This window comes from Taurulus bubalis, assembly GCF_910589615.1.
Source record: "Taurulus bubalis genome assembly, chromosome: 3".
NCBI lineage: Eukaryota > Metazoa > Chordata > Actinopteri > Perciformes > Cottidae > Taurulus > Taurulus bubalis.
Window position 1 is genome coordinate 7,732,239 of NC_136591.1, and position 22,812 is coordinate 7,755,050.

A 22,812-nucleotide genomic window follows, 5' to 3' on the forward strand; every position below is an offset into this window, starting at 1 on the left:
GTCTCTCAGGCTGTCTGGTGGTGTTTGAATAGATAGAAGAATCTCATAGACAAAGTACACTCACAGTTTTATTTCTTAACAAACCTGATTCACTGAAAAAACAAAAGCTGAGGCTCATTGTAAAACATTACCGTAAACATTCCCTGACACACTTTGTCTTTTCCCAACAAAATTGCAAAAGATCACACGAGAGATGATTTAAATTCTTCAAAGACTTTGTATTCTGATCATTGTAAAGTTTCTGACAAAAATTGTACAAAAACTAAGAAATCTCACAGAATACAGCTATGCATGAATACATAAATACACATTGTATAAATAAAACAAAATGGCACTGTAATGTTTTGACATATATGCCGTATAAATCATGATGATACAAATTTAGGCCTGTTTGGTTCATGGTTGGTTACGCAAATCATGATGAGCTGCAGTGTTGTTCCTTCAATTAATTTAAGACACATGTTCCCTTTACAATATGCTCTCTAATATCAATATGCAATGCTATGGAATGAAGTGAAACCTAACATTTTACGTGCATTTTAGGATGAAAGAAGAAGACCAAGAAGACTATAGCTTCACTAAAGTGTAAAATCTAGAGCTAGAACTGCGTTCTGAGGAAGTTGAGCATGATTTAACTGATTTAACTTGTCTACTATTACTTGTTTACGTTTTGGTGTGAAAAAAAGATTAGTAACTGTCATTATGTTAAATGTTTACATCTCAGGGCTTAAAGGTATTTTGTGTTGTATATTAGTCTTGCTGTGTCATTGTGCTCGGTTAAGGATCCTGGACATTCCCACCCGGAAATGTGTTAAGATTGACAAACACCTAATCCACTGTTTTACATATGTGCAGTAAATGCAGTAAATGCAGTAAATGCAAAATAAAATAGTAAATGATAGTAAGTTATTCTGAAGCTGTACAATGCTTCTGCGACAAGAATCAAAAAGTAATTGTTCATGCCAGTCATGGCAGTCTTGCAATAAAGCCTCTTCAAACGGTATTCAGCAATGACGCTATTGCTGGCTTGACAGGAGCCATGACATCAGCACAAGGAAGGATGCAGTGACGAGACTGATCTTGTGGGTTACTCCACTGGAAACCTCTGTAAAGGTTGAGAAAATGAAACAAGACCTTGCTTTAAAAAATAAATAAAAAATCGGTAGTATATGAAAGAAAAGTGGTAGTTTTCAATATTGCTTACGTGTGCCATCCACAGAAATAGAGGTGGTGTCAATGTTGAAAGCTGTGATGTCTGGAGCTGCTGCAATCAAAACATTTCCAATCTGAGTGCCATTAGGAGGAGTTGATGAAAATTCAAGGACCAATTGGTGGACGATTGATCCATTCCTGCAAAAGGAATTACACATTATTATATTGTTTCATTTGTATAAATTAATGATTAGTGCTCTAAAGTATTATAAGTAAAAGTATTGTAAGTATAAAATATATTACCTGAATGTCACCCTCCTAATTATGCTGAACGAAGACAAATCTCTTTGGAAGACAGGTGTAAGCTGCAATACAAGCAGATCATTTGTGAATACATTTATTTGATTTGCTTGTGTTTCTCATTGTTTTTTAATTCACTACAACTGCCGGTAGTAACACTATTCCAATGTTATCAATGACATATCTGTATCTGTGTTCTATTCACTGTAAATTAAACAGTTTTGAATCAGAAAACTCAACACCAGGATTAAAATGACAGTTTTTTCTGTCAATTTTGAAACGAGAAACGATCTATCATCCATAACTTACTGTTGAATTCACCAAGTCGACTCGTGTTTTAAACGCTGCAGATTCTGTATTCAGCAAGTCACTTGTAAATGTCTCGGGGGTGCTGAAAGTCAAACTCCTTGTTACAACTGCCGCAGCAGTTGTAGTGGTAGCTGTAGTCGGCGCAGCAGTTGTTGTGGGGGCCGCAGTTGTTGTTGTTGTGGCCGCAGTTGTTGTTGTTGGGGCCGCAGTTATTGTTGTGGCCGCAGTTGTTGTTGTGGGGTCGACAGTTGTTGTTGTTGGAGCTACAGTTGTTGTTGTTGGAGCTACAGTTGTTGTTGTGGGGGCGACAGTTGTTGTTGTTGGAGCTACAGTTGTTGTTGTTGGAGATACAGTTGTTGTTGTGGGGGCGACAGTTGTTGTTGTTGGAGCTACAGTTGTTGTTGTGGGGGCGACAGTTGTTGTTGTTGGAGCTACAGTTGTTGTTGTTGGAGCTACAGTTGTTGTTGTTGGAGCTACAGTTGTTGTTGTTGGAGCTACAGTTGTTGTTGTTGTGGCCACAGTTGTTGTTGTTGGAGCTACAGTTGTTGTTGTTGGAGATACAGTTGTTGTTGTGGGGGCGACAGTTGTTGTTGTTGGAGCTACAGTTGTTGTTGTTGGAGATACAGTTGTTGTTGTGGGGGCGACAGTTGTTGTTGTTGGAGCTACAGTTGTTGTTGTTGGAGCTACAGTTGTTGTTGTTGGAGCTACAGTTGTTGTTTCTTAAGTAAAAAGACAAAAAAAAGATGGACTGAATGAATAATGGTAGCCAGAGAGCATTCTCTTGAACAAACAAACACATTACAACATGAGTATGTTTTTGCCACAGTTTAAGTAGTTTTACAAATGTCAAAGAGGACTTCATTGTAATTATGATTTTAAATGTTCAAACCATCAGTTTGTAAAAAAAAAAAAAAAAAAGGTATCAGGAAAGGACACACACCAATTCACAGACTGGTAAATTAATTAAAAATAAAATGGGGTATATGTATTTCCTTTAACAACCATTGGAATGAAATGCAGGCTAAGTGTTTACTTACCAACTACTTTGACGGAAGCAGCATCAACATTGATACTGAGGTTACTGGTCGGGTCATTCACAGCGGCTACGAAGGTTGATGCAATATCTGTAGTCTGTGGGACTGGACTCGAATCAGTTGGAGCGAACACAAGCTCGGCCACTACAGCAGTCGTAATCTCTCTTTTTGTGGTTCGGGCTTGGCTGCATCATGAAAGAAAATAAATGTATCAAATTATATTAACATTAATAAATTATGAACATGTGTAATATTTCATTTTTGTGTCATTAGAAAATGTAAACATTGTGAATAAAGTAAGTAGGTCACTTAACATATTAAATGTTACCTGAAATCAATGCGACGAGTTCCTTTGTAAGTTTTGGGATGACTTCTTTGGTAGATGGAATTAAGCTGTAGGAATATAGAAAATAGAAAGAATTAACAAACAAAAAATACGGCAAACTCCAAATTAAATGTAAAACTGCAAAAACAACAGACAGAGAGTGAGTACTAACCGCAGCTTTGACCTTATTTGAAAGCGTCCGGTATTGCGGGCTGCTTTTATCAGTGAGTTCTTCGACAAATGGTTCATCCAAGTTTGCTTGGACGTTTACACGTGTTTCGGGAGCTACAGTTGTTGTTGTCGGGGCCGCGGTTGTTGTTGTTGTTGTTGGGGCTACAGTTGTTGTTGTAGGGGCCGCGGTTGTTGTTGTTGGGGCCACAGTGGTTGTTGTTGGGGCTACAGTTGTTGTGGCTACAGTTGTTGTTGTTGGGGCTACAGTTGTTGTTGGGGCTACAGTTGTTGTTGTTGGGGCCACAGTTGTTGTTGGGGCTACAGTTGTTGTTGTTGGGGCCACAGTTGTTGTTGGGGCCACAGTTGTTGTTGTTGGGGCTACAGTTGTTGTTGTTGGGGCCACAGTTGTTGTTGGGGCCGCAGTTGTTGTTGGGGCCACAGTTGTTGTTGGGGCTACAGTTGTTGTTGGGGCCACAGTTGTTGTTGGGGCTACTGTCGTTGTTGGGGCCACCGTTGTTGGGGCTACAGTTGTTGTTGGTGCTACAGTTGTTGTTGGGGCCACAGTTGTTGGGGCTACAGTTGTTGTTGGTGCTACAGTTGTTGTTGGGACCACAGTTGTTGGGGCACCAGTTGTTGTTGGGGCCACCGTTGTTGGGGCTACAGTTGTTGTTGGTGCTACAGTTGTTGTTGGGGCCACAGTTGTTGGGGCTACAGTTGTTGTTGGTGCTACAGTTGTTGTTGGGACCACAGTTGTTGGGGCACCAGTTGTTGTTGGGGCCACAGTTGTTGTTGGGGCCACAGTTGTTGTTGGGGCTACAGTTGTTGTTGGTGCTACAGTTGTTGTTGGGGCCGCAGTTGTTGGGGCTACAGTTGTTGTTGGTGCTACAGTTGTTGTTGGGGCCACAGTTGTTGGGGCTACAGTTGTTGTTGGGGCCACAGTTGTTGTTGGGGCCACAGTTGTTGGGGCTACAGTTGTTGTTGGGGCCACAGTTGTTGTTGGGGCTACAGTTGTTGTTGGGGCCACAATTGTTGTTGTGGCTACAGTTGTTGTTGGGGCCACAGTTGTTGTTGGGGCTACAGTTGTTGTTGGGGCCACAGTTGTTGGGGCTACAGTTGTTGTTGGTGCTACAGTTGTTGTTGGGGCCACAGTTGTTGGGGCCACAGTTGTTGTTGGGGCCACAGTTGTTGTTGGGGCCACAGTTGTTGTTGGGGCTACTGTCGTTGTTGGGGCCACCGTTGTTGTTGTTGGTGGGGCTAGAGTTGTTGTTGTTGGGGCCACAGTTGTTGTTTGGGCTACAGTTGTTGTTGGGGCTGCAGTTGTTGTTGTTGGGGCCACAATTGTTGTTGTGGCTACAGTTGTTGTTGGGGCCACAGATGTTGGGGCTACAGTTGTTGTTGGGGCTGCAGTTGTTGTTGGGGCCACAGTTGTTGGGGCTACAGTTGTTGTTGGGGCCACAGTTGTTGGGGCTACAGTTGTTGTTGGGGCTACAGTTGTTGTTGGGGCCACAGTTGTTGGGGCTACAGTTGTTGTTGTTGGGGCTACAGTTGTTGTTGGGGACACAGTTGTTGTTGTTGGGGCTACAGTTGTTGTTGGGGCCACAGTTGTTGTTGTGGGGGCTACAGTTGTTGTTGGGGACACAGTTGTTGTTGTTGGGGCTACAGTTGTTGTTGGGGCTACAGTTGTTGTTGTTGGGGCTACAGTTGTTGGGGCTACAGTTGTTGTTGTTGGGGCTGCAGTTGTTGTTGGGGCCACAGTTGTTGTTGGGGCTACAGTTGTTGTTGGGGCCACAGTTGTTGTCGTGGCTACAGTTGTTGGTGGGGCCACAGTTGTTGTTGTTGGGGCTACAGTTGTTGTTGGGGCCACAGTTGTTGTTGGGGCTACAATTGTTGTTGTTGGGGCCACAGTTGTTGTTGTTGGGGCTACAGTTGTTGTTGGGGCCACAGTTGTTGTTGTTGGGGCTACAGTTGTTGTTGTTGGGGCCACAGTTGTTGTTGTTGTTGGGGCTACAGTTGTTGTTGGGGCCGCAGTTGTTGTTGTTGGGGCTGCAGTTGTTGTTGTGGGGGCCGCAGTTGTTGTTGGGGCTACAGTTATTGTTGTTGTTGGGGCTACAGTTGTTGTTGTTGGGGCTACAGTTGTTGGGGCTGCAGTTGTTGTTGTTGGGGCTGCAGTTGTTGTTGTGGGGGCCGCAGTTGTTGTTGGGGCTACAGTTGTTGGGGCCGCAGTTGTTGTTGTTGGGGCTGCAGTTGTTGTTGTTGGGGCTGCAGTTGTTGTTGTTGGGGCCGCAGTTGTTGTTGTGGGCGCTACAGTTGTTGTTGTTGGGGCTGCAGTTGTTGTTGTTGGGGCTACAGTTGTTGTTGTGGGGGCCGCAGTTGTTGTTGTTGTTTGGGCTACAATTGTTGTTGTTGGGGCCGCAGTTGTTGTTGGGGCTACAGTTGTTGTTGTTTGGGCTACAGTTGTTGTTGTTGGGGCCGCAGTTGTTGTTGGGGCTGCAGTTGTTGTTGTTATGGCCACAGTTGTTGGGGCCGCAGTTGTTGTTGTTGGGGCTGCAGTTGTTGTTGTGGGGGCCGCAGTTGTTGTTGTTGGGGCTACAGTTGTTGTTGTTGGGGCCGCAGTTGTTGTTGTTGGGGCTACAGTTGTTGTTGGGGCCACAGTTGTTGTTGTTGTTGGGGCTACAGTTGTTGTTTGTGCTGTTGCATGTGCCACTGATATGAATTTTTACAAGAACATTGGATGAGATATTGGCAAGCACTTCACCGTAACTTTATTTTTGGTTGCAATAGAATGTATATTATGTATGTTATGAAGAACCTTCAAACGCATTGGATTTAACTTTAAACAACTTACCGATCAGAATCAGGAAAATCGATACTATCTTTCCGACAGCCATCTTGTTTCTTTCTGAATCTATAAAATTAAACAGACACATTCTGTCAAAACCTTTTACATGAAAAAGTTTTTAAAAGATCAAACAATATCTGCAGCAATAGACTTTTTTCTGTATTTATCTTTGTGTGCTTTACCTTTGTGTTTAAATTTGATCAAATGATAATTAACTTGATAATTAGCAGTCACTGGGAACCGTGGCTATCAATTATTATTTCATTTTTTTCCTTCACAATACCTATTTTCAGCCTCAATATAATTCAGTGCAATACAATGGCTAAAAGAAACTCTGTCTTCTTTTGTGTTTTCAGAATTTTGTGCTAAAACTGAACCCTGTCTGAAAATATCCTCCTGATCCTTCACACCTCACCGACATATTTCTTCTCATATACCATCTTCAATTTCTTATGCCTGTTTTTAATGAAGATCTTCACCACGTTAGAGCTAATGGAATATACATGTGTACTTGCAGTACCTCAAAAAGCAGAGTACTTTAACAAGCATCAACCAGGCGGATATGTCGTCGAGCAAAGCACTGAACCTCTATTAGAGCAGGTGTTTTATTATCTGACCCCGACCTCAAATTCCATGACTGAGAAGGATGAAAAGAGATCGCTGCAAGAACCAGTACTGTTTCACATTTTTTATCAATATTTTTACTCTATCCATGCTGTACTATTAATGATGGTTTACAGTGCAGGATGCTAGTGTGTTTGTACCCAAAACAGTGAATTTTTAACACCCCTTCCAAATAAAGGTAATACCGACATTATAATGGACACAGAGGAAACATCTTTAATAACTTTTAATTGGGGACAAAATTAGTTTATTTTACTTAAAAATATCACAAATATGTGAAAATGATGCATCATTCAAATTCAAATACAGAAGTTGTATGTAATGAGCTTCCCAGCTACTGTAGCAGTATCAACCATGTTTGCCCCTGGTATGATGGAGCTGACTGAAACACCACAAAAAGGATTAAACTCCCTCCTGAAATGCCTGAACATTTCTTGAATTTATAAATAAAATATTGGTATCTGTGATATGCAAACCTTAAATGTTATATGACAGTCTACGTATATATTACGATCTTTATTTTGGAACAGAATAAATTCAAATTATGTGTTATTACATTATGATCGCCTTTCACAATAAGGGACACCTAAATGTCCATTGCTTATGCCGTGTTCACACCAAAACAGTTGCGAAATATTCGCGCGTCCAGATTACATGTTAAGTCAATGCACAGCTGCGTTCAAGCGAATTTTTCGCCGAGCGTCGCGATAGAAGCGAAACGGCGTCGCAACGCCGCTTTTTCGCTGTTTCGCTGGCGTTCAAATATTTCAACTCCAGCGAATAATTCGCATGACGCGGAGTTGCGAAAGCCAATCAGCGTTGAGAAGCTCCGCTCGTCACCGCCGTCCGGTCGTCTATGTTGCATCAGCAAAATGGAGGACCGACGTTCCGACGTTTGTGGTCTTTCCACAACAAGTACAACGCAGCAACAGTTTTTACTCCTTCCATGGTCGAGTAACGGAAATGAAGAAGGAGATTTTCGCGGCGAAAAGGGACTGAAGCCCCGCCCCCTTTCCCCAGCGATGGTTGCGAAAAACTAAAAAACACCAGCGGCGCGATAGAAGCGAAAAAGCGTTGCGAATTTTCGCAACTGTTTTGGTGTGAACACGGCATTAGGACTGCCCCTAAACGCAACAGACGTAATACACGTGCGTCTCGTTAACGTTTTAAATGAGGCAAAATACTAGCAGAGTTTTGGTGAGGGAAGCTGAGCTTGAGCAGCTGATTATTGATACAATCCGACCGGCACCCCATGGCTTTGAAGCTAACGTCTAGCAGAATTTCACTTCTTCTCCCGCCCAAAGAGCGAAGTAAATCATGAACTAGATTGCACCTTTTTTTTTACACCTCTAATCAGTCTTTGAGAACAAGGCATTCACCCTATGTTGCACACTTTGGAATCGAAATCCGCAAACGTGCTCTATATCAGTATATAGTTTTATATATAAAATATTCTTAGCGATATAATTATTTAAATTAACGCAAACTGGATCTGGATACGCAGCATGAAATGGATTGCACATGATCCAATGAAAAATGTATTTATTTAAGCTTATTGAAGCTTTTGCTTAAATTGACCTTTGCCCAATATAGGTCAATCAGCTAACTACTGTAGGTAGCACTAGTACAGTGTGTTCTCCAAGTGTAAAGGTGCTGTGAAAATTGTCACAAAAAAAGATAAAATTTCCTCCTGAACACACAATCAACTCTTGCAACAATCCCTCTTTCAGTTTGTATGGACCTATGTCCTGACAGTATAATCAATATATTTAAGAATGTACTTACCCAAAATGAAAAGATATCAGATGACAAGTTATAAATCCCTCCTCTCTTTCTTTCTCTCTCTCTCAATGTTTTAAACTATTTCAGTGTCTCAGTCCAGGTCACATCTGTCCTGTTGCAAACCTTTCCCCGTGTGTGACAGTCCACACCTATGGAGGCCTTTATATTGTAATGGAATGAAGGTTAATGACGTAACTCATACGTCTTTCTTGTGATGAAGAGAAAACAAAGTGTATTGCTAATTGCAGCATTCAAACAGACAGTTCCTTGGCTGAATATCATCGTACACTCCCTTCTTTTGTCCTGTGAAGTTTTGGTGCAGTCAATCGCTGTAAATTCTGGGAAGTCGTTCTACGAGTATGACAATAAAACAAAGACATAAATAAAGATACTCGTGACGCAGCAATGGAAACAGAATTTACCATGCTAAATGTCATCATTTTTTAGACCTTTTTAAGACTACACAATGTTCTATCAAGCCATAATTGCATGATCATACTGGCCAAAATATAGAAATATGATGGAAAACCACAAGGGAGGATACAGCGTAAGATCTTTTGTTACTATATCACACTTGTTCATTAATTCCCATCAGTATATAAGATTCATTCTTAATGATATTATTTGAATTAACACCCCTTGTACTTGGATGAATGACATACAATTTTCAAAGTTGAAGCTTGCTTATTATGAGTTAAGAGCTTCCTAGCTGTAGGTAGTAAGTAGCTAGCTTACAGTGTTTGCTCCAAGTCTGATGGTGCTGACTGAAACTCTACAAAAAATATGTAAACTCCCTCCTGAACACACAATACACTAATTGATAGAAGAGAATTACTCCTATTTATAATTTGAACTTCATCTAGCCTCTCAGAAATGGACAGGGATCTAACACCTCTACCTCTATGGACCATCCTTCTTTGATATATAAAGACCTAATAATCTATTTACTTATAATAACAAGATATAGGTGGAAACGTTCAAATGTTCCCTTTCTATCTGCTTCAATTTTATGATTTCAGTGTCTTTTAATTCATTCCAGGTCACATCTGTCATATTGCAAACCTTTCACCTTATGTGACACATCAAGAAACGCCTTTACATTGAAATGGATTGAAGGCTAATAACATGATTCATACATGATATCTAATTTTAGAAAGAACCTTGTGGTAAACACATGACAGGATACAAATGAACAGTTGTCAGTTTCTTGGCTCAGTATAATGACACTCCCTCCCTTCTTTTGTCCTGCAGTATTTGCATTCATTCTGTGTGATTGTCAAAAGAAGTTCAACGTGTGAAACTAAGCCGTGTTTCAGAAATGTATTTTAGTTATTCGTTATTAACCCAAAATCAAGATATTTCTGAAACATGGCTCCATAATAAATCATGGATGATGAATATAAAATAAAATATGCTGTTCTTTATAGAGCTGAAAAGTCTTTGAGAAGAGTAAACAACATTTAAAGGCCTCCCTTTGCTCTGACTATAAACTGTGAAAAAGTCTTCCTGATGTCTGATTGTAAAGCCCTCCGAGGCAAACTTTTATTTGTGATGTTGGGCTATATAAAATAAACTGAATTGAATGTCGCCCACAGTTTTTTAAGAGCCACTGTGAAGCTCAAAGTGTGAGGCTACGGCTATTGGCTAGGTCAAGAATGGGCAAAGCAAATGCAATTTACAACATTCAGCACACTGTTCCTAGATGCTTAATATGGGTGAAATGCAGAGGTCAAATTTCATGTTTGCCCATGTACGTATATTGTTATTGTAATAAAGTTTTCTGAAGTTATAATAAGGGTGTTGTGACTGAACTTACAGGTGCGCAGCATGTCCTCTCCACTGTTGTGGTTGCCTGGTTCTTTATACTTGGGAGTTAACTGCTGAGATAGAGTGAAGCTTCGGCACTCCAGCATCATCTTGGCATCTGAAAGAGTTTTTTTACAGCCAGTGTCTGAGCATATACAGTTCACTACAAGTCACATACTAATAATAATAATAATAATAATAATACTGTGTATTTTCTACCTTCCGTGGGCAAACTGCAGCAGATAAATAAAGCCAACTACAGAGACACAGTATGTTCTGAGAGATTCAAAATACACAAGAATGGTTTTATACTGAACATCAACCTATTACATTAAGTTATTTATACTTTGTGTGGATAATAAGAAACTCCCCTGCTTTAACTATGAAAGGAAACAAGATGAAAAATAATAATGATATCTGATGATAACAGAAAATGTCTATGTTCTGTATGATTTGCGGATCAGGGCCCTATTTCTCGTACCTGGCTTACTGAGTTAGCGAGCTAATTGTCAGGATAAGATGACGTAGGTCTGGCTTTCTCGGTTTCTCGAAGCAAGCTTAGATAAATCACCATAGCAACACAGCCAAAAATGTAAACCTGCTCCTGGGCAGGCTTACTGAAATTCACTGGATAAGCTGGCCACTCCCACCAGACAAAAACGGCAGCTCACTTCCTCATTGATGAAGGAGCGATATTAGTTATATTAGTTTTATAGGGAGAGAGTTCTTTCAGATCGCCAGGATCTATCCTTTACATCATCATGACTTCCTGTACGCGGCGATATAGATTTTTCCGCTTCTCGAGCCGCGGACTTTGATCACTACAGGCGCAGCTGATCGCCCGTCTCAGACACAGACTATCAGCCGCTGCATGCCGCTGTTAAGTTTATTTAGCTCTTCAGAAATTTATGGATGTGTTGAAAGCACTCATAATGATATGACAGTGTTATTAGTACACCATACATATCATTATTGTAGAACATGATTAAGGTGATCGTGATAAGAATACAGAGAATCACACACAATGTATTTTCACTGCTTCAATTTATTGAATTTCTGATTATGAATAATACATACATACTGATCCGCCCATACACATATTCAAACTTCTAGTTACATGGTAATCTACACATACATGTATATACATATAGTACATGATTCATACGCGCATACAGTACATATATACTCATAAGTATATATTAATTCGTATATATAATCTGATTGATTTGGGTGATGAAGCACTTCAAATTTGCCGATACATTTTCTCAACACTGACGCATTTAACTTGTCTGATATATTTGCGACGCTTATGTCTTGCAGCGGGCGCTGTTAAAGTTGCGTTCACGGCAACAATGTTGCAAAAACTTTGGAATATTAGCAACGCGTTTGCTGTGAATGACTACGGTATTGACTTCCTCATATGCCTTCATGATCATCTCCTGCTTCTCATTAGAGAAATAAAAAAGAGGTTCCTCTGAGTTTATTTGCCATTGTACTGTTAGAACATCGTGGTGTCACTGCTCCATTATTATCCCTTCTGAAGAGGAGCGTGCGCGCGCATTTATCCAGATGACTGACGTCTGGCTAGAATTAACGAGACCGTTTCAGCGCGGATCAGCCGTGAAGAAACCCAGATAGCCTGATGTCAATCATCTCGCTAATTTAAGATGGAGATTAGGACATTTGCTTGACTTTGTTTAGCCAGGTACGAGAAATAGACCCCAGGGCCACAAGACGGAGGATCCTTCATAGTTGATATTGTACTTCAGTGGTGTACATTTCCCTAAAAAACTGAGATTAACCACATTCTGCTGACAGGAATGATATGGAGTAAACCTGAGGTTTTTGTGGTCCCTGTGCAGTTGTCTGCTTTGCCCTGTTGAGAACCCTCCTTGATCATGAGACAGATCTGACAGGATCCGGCTGGCTTACCTTCTTAATGAAAGTTGATCGTTTTTCCAATGAAGACAGATATGTTTTTTAAAGAATATTTATAGTTTTGTGACTCCATAGTAATGCTACTTGTCATGTAATGTTAATAACCACAATGACACATGAGATGCACAAAGTGGCGACGATGCCACAGACAATCAAAGGTTGATGAATTCGGGGAATGAGCCACAACCGGTGTCATCTACCTGAGACAAGGTGGGGCTCATAGTTAGGATAGCAGCTCTGTTGTGACCTAAGGAAACCTTTAAGCACATGACTCATCTGTATACATTTGTCATTTGGCAGGTTAGGTCGGCGAACATACCTCGCTCTTTGTTCCAGTGAGCGTTGGAAGGAACGAGCACACACCGCCACCAGAGGCCCACAGTCCCGTTGAGGCGGAATAAGGTGTCGCTGTAGGTTTTCTCATCAAACTCCCCGTCCATGAACTCCTCGTACAGTGAGCGCAGCTCGGACACGTTGGCCTCTCCGCGCACGGTGGGGCTGCTGTACTGGTACCAGTGCTGCGTCCCGATGGCCACCGTCAGATACACGGTGGCCAGTATGCTCAGCACATAGGCGATGACCAGAGCTGTAGCGTAGCGGTTGTCAACTATTGTTCACTAAGCCAGAGACCAAAGGATTTGAGTTGATGCCAGTGGTCGAGTCGTCACTCAAATCCAAGTCACTCTGACATGGGCAAATAAGCGAAATATTGTTAAGTCCATAATAATTGTTTTGTCCATAAAATGGAAAAACAGCTTATAAAGTAGTAGTTATAAGGGCCTGCTTCAGATGCTTTATTTATAAAGACAAAAGTTTGAAACAAAGAAACCAAATAGCTGTCACTATAAGACAAAGTAAAGATATATGTTTTTTAATTTAAGCCCAGAACCATAAAATGTTTGGCCTCTTTCTGTGAAAAAGGACTTAAAGATGATTATAATCGATCAAGTCACCGATTGGCGTTTGTTCAGCTGTAGAGGCGTTTTTTGTAACTATTTGTAGTGTTTTGAGCTATTTATGGCAACTAAAGGCATTTGAATATAAATATATTGATAATCATTTCATATTTCATTCCAGATCCTTGATTAAACAATGTAACCTTGAGGGTGACTACGGAAAGCAAGACAATACGTTGTAAAGAAACGGTCATTTCTTGATCTCACAAATAAAAAGCTCAATTCATAGGCAATAAAACATCCGCTTGTTCAATACACTATGAGCAGGGCTATAGCCAGGATTGTCGAATCCAAGATCTCCAAATACCTCCCATCCACCTTCAAAAAATCCACTCACACCAAAAGAAATGTCTTCAAACTCATTATTTGGATTGTTCATATTTGATGGATTAAAATAATGAATTGTATTTCATATAAATAGCATTTCCCAAAACAAAGCTCTAAATTTTGTTTGTAAAATGTCAAATACATTGTCTAATTAAAAAAAACACTTAAATCAGCCAATGAAAACCCTAGTGTGTGATATTTGACTGCAGAATTCCACCAGTTTGCTAACACTCCCAAATGTCTGCCCCATGCCTCCCTTGGTCTGGTAAAACCATTATCCAACGTTATCAAACTTAGACAGATATTGTATCAGCTTAGGCATTATTGAGTCATCTTATTGGCTTTGTGACTTCTGCTTGTGCTACTGCTATATTATGCCTTTAGTGTGATGGTACAAAGACTAATCTTTTTGAACATTGGTTCCTCGTTGAAAAAAGGTTTTACGGCTGTTTTGAGGGTGGAAGGAACAGGTGCAGTTAGTATAGGTCTGTGGTAACTGTTTGTTGGGCAGATGTAGTCACTGTTCACTGTAGTCACTGACAAGCTTTGGTTTACAAATTCACAATTTGATTCTTTTGTTCATTTTGTGAAAGTCATCTGCAACATTTGTTGTTCCTATAAAGTGTGTTTAGGCTTGCTTCTAAGAAAACAGCAGTGGCTGTCAATTTTAAAAGGAGAACTTTGGAAATAATGAATGACTGGCAAGTTTCTAAGATGTAATGATACATAACAATGTATTATCTTAATGTGGGAGCCACAAGTCTTTCACAACCTACCTGTCTATTGAAAGGCTTCTTATTTGTGAGAGCCATTTCTGAAAATGAACAATGGGTGATGCTGTTGTTCATGTTTAGCTGATTGAATAACAACGTGTCTCTCAGGCTGTCTGGTGGTGTTTGAATAGATAGAAGAATCTCATAGACAAAGTACACTCACAGTTTTATTTCTTAACAAATCTGATTCACTGACACAACAAAAGCTGAGGCATTAAACATTACTGAGATACACTTAGTCTTTTCCCAACAAAATTGCAAAAAATCACACAAGAGATCCCACAAGAGATGATTACACAAGAGATGATTTAAATTAAATCTATTCTGATCATTGTAAAGTTTCTGACAAAAATTGTACAAACATTAAGAAATCTCACAGAATACAGCTATGCATTAATACACAAATACACATTGTATAAATAAAACAAAATGGCACTGCAATGTTTTGACATGTATGCCATATAAATCTTGATGATACAAATCTAGGCCTGTTTGGTTCACGTTGGTTGCACGACTCATGATGAGCTGCATGTGTCTGTAAGCATGTACCAGATGTGAGTGTTCAAGACGAAGTCACTGCATTATTAATAATATAATTAACTCATGAAACCGTACTAATGATTCTAAAGGTAACATGAAATACAGTATTAATCAATAGTAAAAATACTTTTCTTCTAACAAATGTGCTCTCTGATATTGCTATGCAATGTTATGGAATGCTATGGAATGAAGTGAAACCTAACATTTTACGTGCATTTTAGGATGAAAGAAGACCAAGAAGACTATAGCTTCACTAAAGTGTGAAATCTAAAACTAAAACTGCATTCAGAAGATGTTTAGCATGATTTAACTGATTTAACTTGTCTACTTTACTTTGTTTTGGCGTGACAAACAAGAAAAGATTAGTCATTTTCATTAAGTTAAATAATGCAGGACATTTTATTTTGTGTGGTTTATTAGTCTTGCTGTGTCATTGTGCTCGGTTAAGGATCCTGGACATTCCCACCCAGAAATGTGTTAAGATTGAGAGACACAAAATCCACTGTTATAATTGGCAGGTTGTGGGAAACATAAAATAAAATAAAGCTGAAAGTATAAGTATAAACTAAGTGTGCAGTAAATGCAAAATAAAATGTGATAGTAAGTTATTCTGAAGCTGTACAATGCTTCTGCGACAAGAATCAAAAAGTAATTCTTCATGCCAGTGATGGCAGTCTTGCAATAAAGCCTCTTCAAACGGTATTCAGCAATGACGCTATTGCTGGCTTGACAGGAGCCATGACATCAGCACAAGGAAGGATGCAGTGACGAGACTGATCTTGTGGGTTACTCCACTGGAAACCTCTGTAAAGGTTGAGAGAAAAAAAACAAGACATTGCATTACAAAATGTAAAAATAATCTGTAGTATATGAAAGAAAAGTGGTAGCATTCAATATTGCTTACGTGTGCCATCCACAGAAATGGAGGTGGTGTCAATGTTGAAAGCTGTGATGTCTGGAGCTGCTGCAATCAAAACATTTCCAATCTGAGTGCCAGTAGGAGGAGTTGATGAAAATTCAAGGACCATTTGGTGGATGATTGATCCATTCCTGCAAAAGGAATTACACATTATTATATTGTTTCATTTGTATAAATTCATGATTAGTGCTCTAAAGTATTAAAAAAGTATAAAATATATTACCTGAATGTCACCCTCCTAATTATGCTGAACGAAGACAAATCTCTTTGGAAGACAGGTGTAAGCTGCAATACAAGCAGATCATTTGTTAATACATTTATTTGATTTGCTTGTGTTTCTCATTGTTTTTTAATTCACTACAACTGCCGGTAGAAACACTATTCCAATGTTATCAATGACGTATCTGTAACACGAGGATTAAAATGACACTTTTTTTTCTGTCAATTTTGAAACGAGAAACAAACTATCATCAATTACTTACTGTTGAATTCACCAAGTCGACTCAGCAAGTCACTTGTAAATGTCTCTTGAGTGCTGAAAGTCAAACTCGTTGTTCCAACTGCCTCAGCAGTTGTAGTGGTAGCTGTAGTTGCAGCACTGGTAGCTGTTGTCGGCCGCAGCAGCGTCCTGTTTCTCGTACCTGGCTTACTGAGTTAGCGGGCTAATTTTCAGGATAAGATGACGTAGGTCAGGCTTTTTGGTTTCTCGAAGCAAGCTTAGATTAATCACCATAGCAACACAGCCAAAAATTTAAACCTGCTCCCGGCAGGCTTACTGAAATTCACTGGATTAGCTGGCCACTCCCACCAGACAAAAAAGGCAGCTCCCTTCCTCATTGATGAAGGAGCGATATTAATTATATTAGTTTTATAGGGAGAGAGATCTTCCAGATCGCCAGGATCCGTTCTCACATCAGGATGATTTCCTGTACGCGGCGCTATAGATTCTGCCGTCAAGGAATCATTTATTTACGAGAGCTTCTCGAGCCGCGGACATCACTACCTAGATAGCAAAATTCATCCGGCCCATTGTTGGGCCACATGATTGTGTTTCTTCTGGCCCAGTGTACGCCCGGGTCCTCAGCCCAAAACTGGCCAATATACAGCTTGACTGTCAGATGAAACATAAGGTGGCCTGACCTGGACCGATGCGTTTAAACATATTGTAAAATGCTGTGGCCCAGATCTGGCCCACATACTACAACATCTAACTTTTTATAATTAACCCCGGCTTTGATGGGTTGTCTTGTTGCCATGGAGACCTAAAATCCCACCCCACCTCTGTTCCACAGGTTATTTTTGCGTTTCTTTCATCATGCGTCTTAAAAGCTGAAAGTGATACTTGTTTTTTCTGTATATTAATCATATTAGTATAATGTTACTGAGCTGCAGTTTTAAAATGCTAAAATATTGCCATGTGTTTAAAATATAAAGAAAATACAAAAATACCCAGTATCATATTTCAGCTTTTCACAAAGACAGACAAAAGAAAAAGCTAAAACACATTGAGGAACAGAGGATAGTGCAACACAAATTACCCCTGATAGATGTACAAATATGTTGATATACATGTATGTGTATTTCTGTTGGAAGTTAAAAACAAATATAAAAGTTTAACTCAACTTTAATTAAAATTGTACAGTATTCATAACACAATGTATTGAATAGACAGAGTTGTCTTTTCTCCTCCCAAACAAATGTTTTGTTTTTTTCAACAGCGACGTACCACCACTACTAAATACATATAGTAGAAACACAAAAAAGGACATAAATGATTTACCACTTACAGGTTGTAGTTTCAAATGGGGCCTGAGGAATCCAGGATGGCACAGGATAGCTGAGGCCATGGATTTGGATGATCAGGATCTTAGATTTGGGTAGAAAAAAAATAAAAACTTTAAGCCAACCATAAATACTTCAAACATTTAGACACCATCGTTTAATGAATGATTGTGTTTGCAAAAGATATTTTGATGGGAATATATAGGAAATGTTGGCAAATTCACATAATCGCTTTTTGGCCCCAAAAAGTTGTGGTTTCATGGCGGTTTGTGTGTATGAAAAATGTATTGAGCTAAGCTAAATTGAGCATCTGCTGGCTCTCATCTCCATATTTACAGTGCAGACATGAGTGGATTCAATCAAAACATCTGACTCTCAGCAAGAAAGTAAATAAGCAGTAAATAGATTTTGTCTTTTTTACTTTTAGATTATAGTAATGATAGTTAGCTTATGTTGACCACTTCTACTTCAATATCACCAGTGCTCAGTGACTTAATGAACAAAAAGACATGTTCATGTTCATGTTAGAAGAAGAAAAAATCCATTAAAATCACGTTGAAACAGAGACAATGTAACTCCCACTGAATTGAATAGAATTTGAATTTAAAACATGTAACACTTTGAACCAGGTATCTTACAGTCAACAACTTTTGCCAGTGTCTCGCTGCAGCTCCCACTTGGTGAACTGTCTTCTGGCCTTCTGCTGAATGAATGTCCTGGTTTCTGAGGGAACAGGGACAGCTTATGTAAATAGGACAGAGACAAACCAGAGTTAATTTGAGTTAAGTGCATTGCTGACAGAATACAACACATTTTAACCACAGTTTGGATTCGTATTACCTTTCTTACTTATTTTTGCTGAGTGAAAGGCCTCGCTTAACCAAGAGCAAAACATTGAGGATACTTTCACAACTTATTGGTTTGGTTTGGTAAAAATAACTCTGCTGTGTTCACTCCATTTAGTAAAGCTGATCTGTGTGCAATCAATCAAACTCAGGTGCAAACTTCACTGCACTGAGACTAAAACAGAGGGTCTCCGATACCTACAGTATATTTGTACATGCAGAAGGCTTTCTGCATGTACAAATATACTGTGGGTAACTTTTCAGATTGCATATTTGCACTGTGTATTGATCATTACTAATACTCGTGACAATTACATTAACGCTCATTTCTCACAAAATGTAACACAAACATACAATTCAAGTGCAGTGTTAGTATAATTATCCGCGTCTCTTGTATTTTCGTCAACATTTTAGTAACAATTTGAGATATGCAACTAATTCTCTTACCGTTACCAACTCTTGATGCGGGTGTCTCGTGGCAGCTCTCATTGTTTTGTGGCCTTCGCAGGGCCCATGAACTGGATGTTTTCTGAGGAACCTGGGCAGCTTAAATGGACAGATGTAACTTTAAACTATTGTTTTATTTTCGTGACCACTGCAACTTGAGTGAGTCCTCTATCTGCTATGAGTAGGCTACAACTTAACTCCAAATTAAAGCTTAAGATGTGTACATATTTGTCATATGTAACGTATGCGCGTATGAATAATGTACTATATATGTGTATATACATGTATGTGTAGATTACCATATAACTAGGAGTTTGCATATGTGAATGGGCGGATCAGTATGTATGTATTATTCATAATCAGAAATCCAATCAATTGAAGCAGTGAAAAGAAATTGTGTGTGATTCTCTGTAGTCTTATCACGATCACCTTAATCATGTTCTACAATAATGATATGTATGGTGTACTAATAACACTGTCATATAATTATGAGTGCTTTCAACACATCCATAAGTTTCTTAAGCGCTAAATAAACGTAAGAACAGCGTTGCATGCAGCGGCTGATAGTCTGTGTCTGTGAGACGGGCAATCGGCTGCGCCTGTGGTGATCAATGTCCGCGGCTCGAAAAGCTCTCGTAAATAAATTATTTATTGTCTGTAGAATCTATAGCGCCGCGTACAGGAAGTCATGCGGATGTAAGAACAGATCTTGCCGATCTGAAAGAACTCTCTCCCTATAAAACTAATATAACTAATATCGCTCCTTCATCAATGAGGAAGTGAGCTGCCTTTTTTGTCTGGTGGGAGTGTCCAGCTAATCCAGTGAATTTCAGTAAGCCTGCCCGGGAGCAGGTCTACATTTTTGGCTGTGTTGCTATGGTGATTTATCTAAACTTGCTTCGAGAAACCGAAAAGCCTGACCTACGTCATCTTATCCTGAAAATTAGCCCGCTAACTCAGTAAGCCAGGCACGAGAAAGGTCACATCTGTCCTGTTGCAAACCTTTCCCCTTATGTGACAGTCTACATCTATGGAGGCCTTTATATTGTAATGGAATGAAGGTTAAACAACGTTACTCATGGATGTCTTTTTTCTCAGCATTCAATCTGTCAGTTCCTTGGCTCAATATCATAGCACACTCCCTTCTTTTGTCTTGTGAATTTATGGTGCATTCACATGTGAATGTTGAACTTCTTAAAATTAACAATTGTAGCATATTGTTTTATTAAAAACAAGTAAACTGCAGTTGATAATACAGGTTATCTTCAGGATTTACCACGTTAAATGTCAACTTTTTTTTAGACCTTTTTAAGACTACACACAATGCACTTAACCTGTTGAGCCCTCAGGAAAATCAAGAAAAAATCATGGTATAAACCCCCCCGCTCCCCCCAAAAAAATAAACATGTTAGGTATCAAATTAAACATACAAATCAGGGCTACAATAATATATAATCCCGATGTACAACCTTTTAACACAACTCAAACAATAAATAGGATTATGGGTTAGGGCTAGGGTTATTAGGGTTAGGGTTAGGGCTACTGCCATAATTTCATGATATAAATATGGAAATATGATGGAAACCATATGGAGGACACAGCGTAAGATTATTTGTTACTATATGACACATTTTCAGTACTTTCAGTAAAAAAAAAGAGGAAACGTTCAAATGTTCCCTTTCTATCTGCTTCTGTGTTTAACGATGTCAGAGTCTTTTAATTCAGTCCAGGTCACATCTGTCATATTGCAAACCTTTCAACTTATGTGACACATCAAGAAACACCTTTACATTGAAATGGATTGAAGGGTGATGATATGATTCCTCTAAGAAAACAGAAGTGGCTTCTTTGTCAATTTTAAAAGGAGAACTTTGGAAATAATGAATGACTGGCAAGTTTCTAAGAAGATGAATGATACATAAAAATATATTATCTTAATGTGGGAGCCATAAGACTTTCACAACCTACCTGTCTATTGAAAGGCTTCTTATTTGTGAGAGCCATTTCTCGGAAATGAACAATGGGTGCTGCTGTTGTTTACTTTAAGCTAATTGAATAACAACATGTCTCTCAGGCTGTCTGGTGGTGTTTGAATATATAGGCAAAGTACACTTTGCACCCCTCCCAGTTCTCTTTGTTAAGACAACCTGATTCACTGAAACAACAAAAGCTGAGGCTCATTGTAAGACATTAAACATTCCCTGTCTCACAGAATCTCACAGAATACTGCGATGCATGAATATGTAATGGGACCGGCCCTAACCTGGTCAGAACTTAGGGGGAGCGCCTACTCCTTACGCCAGCCGTGTAAGGAGGGCCCATTTTAGAACCCTGAGGTTTCCCTCTCAGTATGCTTTCGATTACAATTTATAGAGACAATGACGGATGTTAAAACCCCCATTCGTTCGGTTTCCATGTGGCCTACCTGCACTATTGAGCCACGTCTCCACCAAACTGTTTCCTCTAACAGGAAAGGAAGATGAATCGTTTTACACACAGTGCAACCCAAACGATTACTTACATTTGTCTGGATCTGGAAATGAGGCAGGATCGTGCTGGATTGTGTTCCCTGGTCAATGGCCTCGACCCGGTGTTATCTTCTTTGTCTCGAAAAACCTTATTCCATTAAACGGGAGTCCCCATTGAGTAGAGTTCTACACTCTTATTTTTTTTATTTTATTTCAACAAGAGTTATTATACACACAGTACCATAACTGAGTCTTTTTATTTACTCACCCCAATCCCCTCAGTAGCTAAGAGTCAGTTTACCTGTATCATATGTTCAAAAAGCTACAAGAGTAAAACTCACATTGTAATTCATCAACCGCTTCTTTTTTGTCTTGGAGAAAATCCCCTCAGCGCTTAGAAGCAGTTACCAGTCATTACAATATGGGAAAGTCTCAGTTTGATTTCTCAAACTGAGTGGTTCCATCTCAGGAAGAGAGCCCAAGAGGTACTGAAGAGTGCCCAGTTTATCATTGTATTTATAGGCAAGTGTGTGGGAATATCCCTTAGCGATAAATAGTGGGAGTGACTTAGTAGCAGGTGCATGTGATTACAACATGCTTTTGACCTCGGTCACATGTTCAAAAGTGTTTGTAGTTACTGTTTCAGAGCAACTTCAAGACAAGTGTCAGACAGATTTATGTATCCTTGAAACATTTAAGTGGGCGTAACTGGTGCCTTTGTACGCAGATTTGACAGGTGGGACCTGCCTATGCAGTCTGGGGGTCATGGGGTCATGTTTAGCTGAACAGGTGTCAGATTGCGTGTATTTGAGACATTGTGATTAATTCGTGTCTGTGGTTCAACATCCCCTGAACCTGATCACACGTTCAACAGTGTACGTGGCCATAGCTACAAGAATACAGATTAAAAAACACACAAAGGCACAGGATCTACTTATGACCATATTTAGACTTGTGTCATGTGATATATAAATGTCATAATGAACAGGAATGTACTATATTACGCGTATTAAGTATTCATAAATGATGGAAGACAATTTCACTCAAAACAATTAGCATAATGCAACGTGATAAAGAACTATTTCACTCAAAACAATTTACTTATAATGCATCGTGATAAAAGACTGTTTCACTCAAAACTATTTAGTTATAATGCATGAAGAGAAAATGAAAAAAACTTAGAAAAGAACAGAATTAAGAAAGAACTCGTACTTTACATAACCCAATCCTCAACAAATACATAACTACACCTTAAATAAATAAAACAAAATGACACTGCAATGTTTTGACATATATGCCGTATAAATCATGATGATAAAAATCTCGGCCTGTTTGGTTCACGGGTGGTTACACGACTCATGATGAGCTGCAGTGTTGTTCCTTCAATAAACACATGTTCCCTTTACAATATGCTCTCTGATATTGCTATGCAATGTTATGGAATGCTATGGAATGAAGTGAAACCTAACATTTTA

At 39.4% G+C, this 22,812-nt stretch overlaps 1 protein-coding gene across 1 annotated transcript; it reads right to left on the bottom strand.

The window, feature by feature from the left end:
• Nucleotides 1-3,123: 3,123 nt before the first annotated feature.
• Nucleotides 3,124-13,550, bottom strand: LOC306733920 (uncharacterized protein; the record flags this gene model as incomplete). Its single annotated transcript, XM_079215231.1, has 7 exons — nucleotides 3,124-3,188; nucleotides 3,293-5,994; nucleotides 6,137-6,196; nucleotides 9,599-9,605; nucleotides 10,353-10,460; nucleotides 12,600-12,887; nucleotides 13,544-13,550. 6 exons carry the CDS (start codon nucleotides 13,548-13,550, stop codon nucleotides 3,366-3,368), a joined length of 3,099 nt encoding a protein of 1,032 aa, XP_079071357.1. The 3' UTR covers nucleotides 3,124-3,188; nucleotides 3,293-3,365.
• Between the last annotated feature and the right edge of the window lie 9,262 nt (nucleotides 13,551-22,812).